Source organism: Aulonocara sp. 'chitande type north' Nkhata Bay, linkage group LG16, assembly GCF_057382095.1.
Source record: "Aulonocara sp. 'chitande type north' Nkhata Bay isolate Kocher_YH1m ecotype deep benthic linkage group LG16, A_spYH_male_GT1.1, whole genome shotgun sequence".
NCBI lineage: Eukaryota > Metazoa > Chordata > Actinopteri > Cichliformes > Cichlidae > Aulonocara > Aulonocara sp. 'chitande type north' Nkhata Bay.
The window spans coordinates 2,646,275-2,655,000 of record NC_141359.1 but is presented as its reverse complement, the minus strand read 5'-3'; the positions used below and the strand labels follow the sequence as shown (position 1 = coordinate 2,655,000).

The 8,726-nt window shown below is 42.5% G+C and overlaps 2 protein-coding genes across 2 annotated transcripts in view; both read left to right on the top strand.

The window, feature by feature from the left end:
* Nucleotides 1–3,881, top strand: part of LOC147310796 (uncharacterized) — a 4,766-nt gene extending 885 nt beyond the window's left edge. The window contains exons 1-2 of the mRNA XM_086267480.1: nt 1–3,270; nt 3,596–3,881. The exon at nt 1–3,270 is cut by the window's left edge and continues 885 nt beyond it. Of these exons, the coding sequence (XP_086123606.1) occupies nt 944–1,981 (1,038 nt within the window). The 5' untranslated portion in view covers nt 1–943 and the 3' untranslated portion in view covers nt 1,982–3,270; nt 3,596–3,881. The remainder of the gene's footprint in view (nt 3,271–3,595) is intronic.
* A 2,760-nt stretch (nt 3,882–6,641) lies between these two features.
* Nucleotides 6,642–8,726, top strand: LOC147310795 (phospholipase D1-like). Its single transcript, XM_086267227.1, has 3 exons — nt 6,642–7,560; nt 7,851–8,099; nt 8,523–8,726. Exons 1-3 carry the CDS (start codon nt 7,345–7,347, stop codon nt 8,574–8,576), a joined length of 519 nt encoding a protein of 172 aa, XP_086123353.1. The 5' UTR covers nt 6,642–7,344; the 3' UTR covers nt 8,577–8,726.

Below are 8,726 nucleotides of genomic sequence, written 5' to 3'. Positions count from 1 at the left end.
GCTACAAAATTGCTACACAAGACAGCAGCATTAGTGACAAATAGCTTAAAGCATTTGTCAAGGGGTGGAATGATGAGTATCCTCCCCAAACACTTCTATACTCAAAATTTTGAAGCTTCAGCACAAGAGTTTATCAGAACATGCATGATTTGCCAGAAACATATTGCACAGGGAAACCTCAGGCCTAAAAGAGGCTTTTCCCCAACACCACCGCACCCATTTCACACAATCCACATGGATTTTATTGAACTGAACGGATGTCAAACATCAAAATACGCTCTAGTAATTGTGGATGTGTTCTCAAAATGGCCAGAAATCTATCCAGTAAAAAGAGCAGATGTAATCTCAGTAGCAAAATGTTTATGCAACCATTTTATTCCTACTTACGGCATTCCTACTCTGATAAAATCAGACAAAGGCCTGAGTGTTTGGGCCTGGTGAAGATGTGGATGCGACTAACCCAGGGTTCGCAAAAGCTCACACCCTTTGAAATCGTTCATGGGAGGCAATTTCCGCTGCCTCTCACTAGTGAGCCTATTAATAAGTCTATAAGAGAAACCACCCTAGCAGAGTGATTTGAGAATAAAGAAATTGTGCTAAACAATAAACTGCCGGATGATACCTCTCCAGTTTCTTGCAGGTTGCAACCAGGTGATTGGATCCTGATCAAAGTACTCCAGATAAAGAATTGGAATTCACCAAGGTGGGAAGGCCCATATCAGGTCTTACTCAGCACACCGACTGCCTGCAAAATAGCAGAAAGACCATCTTGGATCCACCAAAGCCACTGCAAAAAAAGTGAGTGACAACACAAGCATAGACGCCGGTTCCCCCGACTCCTAGGTGTTCTCCTGGTGGAGGAAAGGGCTGTTTGGGTATATCCTGCCCTTTTGTCTTCTCGCCAGTGGTCTACTCACCTGGAGCCCGGGTGTGCCTGGTCATAATGAAGAACCTTGTCCTCATAATGACTGGCATTGCGCTCCTAGTGAGCCTACTGATACTCACCTGGAGAGACAAGGACCCACAGCACCACCTGCAGAAGAAATGGTCGTATGACAACTTATACCTAAAGGATATGGATAAAGAGCATAACCACCCCTGGCTGAACAATGCCTGGTACCGGTACGTCTACAACCGAGTACATACAGAAGACAACCACACTGGCTGCCACGTCTGTTCACACCTCCCAACAACAGCAATGCAAGCCACCCTGTATGGAAAATCACCCAGCCTTTCCGAAGCCCTATGTACATTCTACAAAGCCACCAGCGGAACATTTTCCCCCGAAGACATCTTCGCCTTCAAGCTTGAGTTAAAAAGACAAGTCACAAAAATTGACCTGCGACGGTGTAAAGGAACACTGATCAACTTTAAACCTAATGAGGTAGTTTCTTGTGCGCCAGAGGTCTCAGACTGGAACTACAGCTGTGATGACCAATACTGGGTACACCTGAATGCGACCAATGACAAGGGAAAATCTTTCAACGTCAGGAGGGAACCAGGAATACAACATCCAATGTGTTTCACCTTTGCATACGGCAACAGAAAGCTGGGGATGAACCAGAACTGCTCCCAGACTTTCCGGATGCCGCAGGACAGAAAGGCACGGATAAGCTTCCTGAATGGCACATATTGGGTGCAGGGTACAGCGTGGGCATGTGGCTCAAAGACATACTTCACCATCCCACCCAACAGCACCACACTCTGCGCCCCAATTTTAGTGTCAGACCACACGTTCAGAATATTCCATCAGGACCAACCAAGACGCAAGAGGAGCACTGATGACGTGCAACCTCATGATCCAATCTGGGGCAGTGATGTGCCAGCGGAGTTCAAGTTGTGGACCACCGGACAGAAAGTCCTGCACTCACTTTTCCCATGGATCGGGAATGGAAAAAACATGCTAAGGATTGAGACTCTTGACTACAGATTTGGACTTTTCCTGAACAGCTCAACATGGATAAAACAAGGCTCAGAATGAGGAAATCGACGCGATCAGAATAGTGGTCATGCAACACAGAGTCGCCCTGGACATGATTCTCGCTGAGAGAGGGGGCCTCTGTGTCTTATTCAACACCACTTGCTGCACCTAGATTCCAGATAACGTGCATTCCTTGACCATGACCACCGCCCTGGAGAAGTTACGACAACTGAGTAATGCACAGCAACAAGACTATGTCATGAACACAGAGGACTGGCTGACCTGGCTACTGAGCGGCGGCTGGACGACCCTCGTGATCAAAGGACTTGTCTTGATAGGAGTTCTTCTTTTATTGCTTTGCATGTTCTCTACATGCATTCTACCCTGTATCAGATCAATGATTGGCAAGATGGTACAGGCCACAGTAATCACCTATGTTGGACTGCCACAAGAAGATGAACCGGACGAAGAAGATTTAGTATAGGAACACACACACTCACACATACTGAATGATGCTACAATTGAAAATGTTATAAGCAAGTGATTGTTAGCTGATAATAAAGTATGATTGAAGTGGTGAAATACGGTAACAACAGGGAGGAATGTTAGGGAGTTTTTATTGTTTTATTTGCTTATGCTTCAAAAGTTATGTTATACATATTTCACCAGACACAGTTTTCTGTAGAAACAGGAAGCTGACCCTGTGACACTGACAAGAGACCAGCACAGAAATACATATCCGCAGAGGTTGACTTGCATTATATTATTCTTAGAAATTGACCTGCAACACACATACTCTGTGACACACACACACACACACACACACACACACACACACACACAGCTTGCATGCAGACAGACAGACATCAGGACCTGCGTGACAGGAAATGTGATTATATTTGCATATTGACGATGTAACCTATAAAAATAAACGAATACTGCAGTTCGGTGTGATTTGCTCTGAGCTCTTCACCCGTGCAGCACGTTAACCTACACAAGTGTCTCATTGTTGTTTATTCACCTGACTGTTTGTTAACTGTAAATCTCTGACACAGAGTCATCTAGTTACCCACTCTGGAATTAAGGCATACAGCTGTGACATCTGTGGAAAAACTTTCAGCCGGAGAGGGAGCCGAAATACACACCTACGCATTCACACCAGACATGATGTGTACTGCTGTGAACAGTGTGGCAAAGAGTTTACAACAGACGCACAGTTACGACACGTTTACCCACACTGAGGAGAGACCTTATCAATGTGACCTGTGTGAGAAGACTCTCCACATCACCTGAGACAACACCAACAGATCCACACCAGAAAGAGACTCTACAAGTGCAGCTACTGTGAGGTATGTATTTATATTGTTATCTTGTCATTTTAGCCTGACTGTTTGGAACAACTCTGCTCATTAAACTGTGTTAGCATGTTAGCAATTCTACTGCATGGAAAAGCAGCTCTGAGTGATTATTCAGATTTTCCTTTCAGTTATCATTTTAGTATTACTGTAGTATTATGGTGGTAGTATTGTAGTTATTGCAGCCCAGTAAACTGAGTGTGTTAACTGAAACAGTCAAATGTAATTGGACGTCTGCAGAGAAGCTCTTTATTTCAGGCGACGGTCAGGATACAAATGTTGAAGGACTGACTTACACTGTCTTTGTGTCTTTGTTTAGAAGCAGAGCGACACAGATGGATCCAGTTCTCAACCCTGTCATCACTGTGGTGGTGGGAAAGACTTTCATTGTGACCTCTGTGGAAAAACTTTCAGTCAGCAAAAGACCCTAAAAGTACATCAACATAGACACACTGGAGACAAACTGAAATACTGCAAAGAATGTGGGAGAAGCTTCACCACATCACATCACTTAAAACAACATGAACTGATTCACAGTGGGGTTAAAAAGCACCTCTGTGATCAGTGTGGGTCATCCTTCACCACTGCAAGGGACCTTAAATCACACAAACGAGTCCACACAGGAGAGAAACCACACAAGTGCAGACACTGTGAGAGAAGCTTCTCACAGTCAGGTAGTCGTAACAGTCATGAACGTGGACACATGGAAGGAAACTACAGCTGTGACCAGTGTGACAAGAGCTTCAGGAATCTCAGATCATACTCTGCACACAAACGATCCCACGTTACTAATAAACTGTTTCACTGTTACCAATGTGCCCAAACATTCACCTCATTGTCTGCTCTGTGCAAACATCAGCGCCATCACTCAGGGCTGAAATCACTCCCATCACTGGATCACAGTGAATCTGAAGACACAGAAAGATCCTCTGGTTTCTGTGTCAGACTCAAAAAGCTTGAGATCAGGCTCCACAGAGTTCAGATAGAATCATTTAAACTTGTGTTGAACTGAACTGGTTGCTGGGCTGAACTTCTACATAATACAGATCTACATGGGATCTTCTTTTCTGTTTTTTACTGAGTCAGTTTTGTCCTTTTTTCTCTGTCCTGGTTTTGCTCGTCTGTAAATGATTGAAACTCAGTCAAATAGTTCATTGTTCTCCAGCAAAACGTTTTGGAAACTCATGTTTAACCTTTGAAACTCTGACATGTTTTAGCACACAAGGCTTCATCGGGGAGTTCACTCATGATTGGACCATGAGAACAAAGGTTTGTAGTTCTTTCAAAGAGAGTCTTGGAGATGTTTGATGTTTCTGTTTTTCTGAAACCACCTGAAAGAGAAACTATTTTTCTTGCTTTATGCAGTGTGGAAGTTTTTAATGTTTCTTCATCTGTGATGTTCTTGAATGTGTTCACGTGAAGATGGTATAAATAAACTGTCCTTTCAGCTTTAGCTCCTAATTTATTCATTATTTATGGATGTAGCACAGCAGCCGTCTCTTGATTAACACATGGAGGGCTCGGGATCTGATGGTGTCGTCTCCCTAATTTGCCCACTCAGTAAATCTCACTCATGGCCAAGAAATTGAAATAAACCTTGTTTCCCTGCTGGATAGTGATCCACTGTAACTCTGCTCCTCCTTCCTGTTTAGGATTTCTGTGGCTGAAGTAAAATTCCCTCCATCCATCACTTATCCCAGCTAACCCAAAGTGAAATAAAGTTTTGCTCATCTTAAAAAAGCATTACAATAATGGGCATTACCAATGCAAACTGAATGATACAGAAGGTGAAAGAAGAGACTTTGATCAGTTAATAAAGCTCATGCTCTGGATTCATTGTGGCTGCTACACAGATACTTCTGGGTCACTTCTCTCAGTTAGGAACCTTCCTCACCAAACTGACTGTTGGACCACACCCCTGGTTTCATGAGAAATTGTTTCAGCCATGATTTCTCTTCCTGTATTTCAGAGTAAAGACTGAAGTGACAAATGGAAGCATGTTTAAAAACACAATGTGAGAGAGACGTTGAGGTCCTTAGAAGTTACCCTGGGTTTTTCTGTCACCCTGCTAGATGTTACACACCTTGTTATTGGACTGATTTCTACTGCTGGACTACTCCTGCGGAGAGTAACAATACTCTTACTAATTAGCTCCCTTTCACACCTTTGGGGATATTTATTTTTGTGTTTGCAGCGCTGTGAGCCAGTACAGCGAGAGAAAAATCTGCAACAGCGACGAGCCGAATGCTTACGTGAATCGCAGCAGCTGCACATGTGCTACGCTGAATTAGAGGATATCTTTGCTCTGGATTTATATTTATACTTTTTCATTTCTATATGATTCTTCTTGCATCTAAACAAAGATGATTCAATTTGCTAAATGTTGATGGCTCTTCGTGCTCAGGTGTAAATGAGACGTAATATTTGCTCTTGGTTTGGTTCTCCTGTACAGAACCTTGCAGTACAACAGAAACCTAAAAACTTTATTTGTAGTTGTTATTCTTAGTTGTTCTGCTGCCTAAATACCACAGGGTCTGATTATGAAGTTATTGAGCTGCACATACTTTACGACCTGCTTAAGTTCGAGGTCACAGCGTCTGTAGAGCCGCTGGAACATAATGAAGTCTACAAGGTTAAAGTTTTCTCTTCAGTTATTGTTCTTTCTGCTGCTTGGTTTGATGGATCTGAGAGCTTTTGTTTTTATTATTGTTATTATAATTATCATTAATATTTTACTCTCTAGAAGCTTTAAAATAGTGTTTGCGTTTGAAAAAAATTGATTTAAGAATTGAACAGAAACATCTGTCCTTCTGAAAATCGCCCAAAGGCACGGAGACAAAGTCAAAGGATGCAACCTGTAACTTTCTCTTCCTTCATGTCAGGACCATCATCCATGATTTATATAAAATGCATATAGCAACAGTAGCACTTTAGTTTGGACTTTATGATTTCTGTAACTGGAAAATATTATTTTGTTTAAAGACAGAAGTGACCGCATAGTTGCAACATCAAAGGGAAATATTAATTAATTAGCATTATATATATTTATTGCTTAAGCGTTTGCACTATAACTTAAGTAGGATTATAACTTTTAAGGAAGGAAAGATTTCAGATATTTAGTTCACTGTTTCAGTTATTTTACATGAAATTAAAACATTTACGTTGGTCAAATATGATGCTCTAAATCAAATAAAAGTTTGAAAATAAATGATGTATTTTTAAATGCTGCAACAAATGTTCACAAAAAGTAACTATAATTAAAACCAGTTAAACAAAATAAAATGTTTGAATCATGCTTAACCAAATGCCAGGCTGGAGAGCTGAACCTAAAGTATACGTAGAAAGATTTCAACATCTGAGCAGTTTTTAATGTTTTTATCACATATAAATGTCACAGCAGTGGGTCCTGGCCCAATGCTTTGTGTTTTTGGTTTTCTTTGACTCTTGTTTTTCTTGGTTTTTGTTCTTCTTATTTATCAGGCTCTCAGTAATCTTAGTTCTCCCTCCCTCAGTGTTCATTTCAGCCTGTGTTTAGTTTCTGTTCCCGTGTCCCACGTTTCATCGTTTCATGTCGAGTCAGCCCTGTCTCTCTGTTTCCTGTGTCTCCCCAGTCAGCCCCGCCTCCCTCGGGCACTCGTGTGATACAGAGTAATAAACCTGACTACATTTGCTACACTCTCTTTATTACCTGTGACTTTAAAATTCATACACTAATTATGTCTGCCCATCTCTCTAATGTGAAGGTCAAAGGTCAACATCCCAGTGACATAAGAATAATCCCAAAGGGGCAAAGGCAGCGGTTAATTTAGCACATTTAGCATTAAGGGTACAGCAAGGATATACTTTTACTTATTGTGGCAGGGGTGTGGTCTCTGGCCTGCTGCAGTGGAGGCTGGTGGCGGGACGTTGGACGGCACAGGTGAGGGTGATGGAGCTCATGACTCTCCCCTTTATAGTGACGGAGGAGACTGGCGTGGGGGAAGCGTGTAGTGGAGGAAGCCGAGGAGAGAGCTGGTTTCTGGCTACAAAGACGGCGTCAAACCAGAAAAGATTGCTCGTGGTCAAATAATGTGTCAATCACCTGTGAATCAAACTGTGTGTGGGTCAGTTTATGTCACAGTGTTGTTTAGTATATCTTCACTTGTCTCACTCTCCTTCTGTTCTGTCCATCAGGACGATCCTCAGCGCAGATCCTCCATCGATGTTTTGGATCCAATCAGTGATCAGTTCTACGAGGAGGCCTGGATGTTCACCAGCGCTCTCTACACCTCCATCTACCAGAAGGTGAGTGTACTCCTTTGTACTCAGATTAACATTTTATTTCTTAAAATACATTTTCATATATGAGCTTTCTATTATTTCATGGGCCATTTAATCAATATTAAAATTACAAGCATATCAACAAAGGTGAAGCTGGTTTTTTCCACTTGCTGTCACACAGTCATGGAGGAATACAATAAATACATAATCAGTCATAGATCCTGAACAATGACATTAAAAGAAAGTCTGTGGCTCTAAAAACTAAACAGTATAAAGACATGCTCCAAGCTGCTGTTTCTCTCCTCCTCCTCCAGGTTTTCCACTGTCGGCCATCCAGCGATGCTGGAGGGCTACCTGGCCAATGCTGGCCTACACAAAGAGGTCCCGGCTCGGAGGAGCTGAAGAAGATCCTTGCCTTCCTCATCAGTTTCCTCTTCAGTTCCTATCCCAACAAAACCTTCTTGCACCTATTAGCTCCAAAGAGGCTATGGTGCCCGTGGAGGTCTGGACCTGAGGCCTGTGCTCATCACGTGGATAGAAAACACTCTGACACCATTCTGGAGGTCTGATGGGACTCTGACCAAAACACAGATGAAATAAAACTTGTGGCTGGAGCTTTTAAAATTACTTTTTCACCTCATAGATTAATGCTCATGATTGCATGTTAGCGAGACAGCATCACCCCAAGGTGAAACTCTCAGGAGACATTTACTCTTAAACTGTAATCTGGTTGAGACTACTTGAGGAGATCTTAGTAGCGAGTATGTGGATTTAGTCTCTTCACCAACAGCAGACAGACCCATGCCAAGAAAGCAGACATGTTCTCAAAGAAAGCAGAGAGCAGAGATTGGAAAAAGCTAAAAAGAAAAAGCTGCAGCTTTAGACGACTATCTGCCTGTAAGGCTGAAAAAGTCCAGTTACGCTCTATTTTGGAAAAGCTCCCAGTTTTGGTAACCTGGACTTTTATTTCCCCTCTTCTGCTACAGATGTTGACTGTGACCTCAGAGGCCAACTGGACCACACAGCTGCAACAGGAGTGAGGGAGAGGAGTCTTCATCCAGCTTCAAAGAAAACATCCAGGTAAAGTGACATGGATCAGCGGATAAAGCCGTCTCCACTTTCAAAGGAGATCCTCTGAGAGAGAGACTCTCTGAGCCATTTTAGCCTCAAATTATAGGACTTTATAGTAC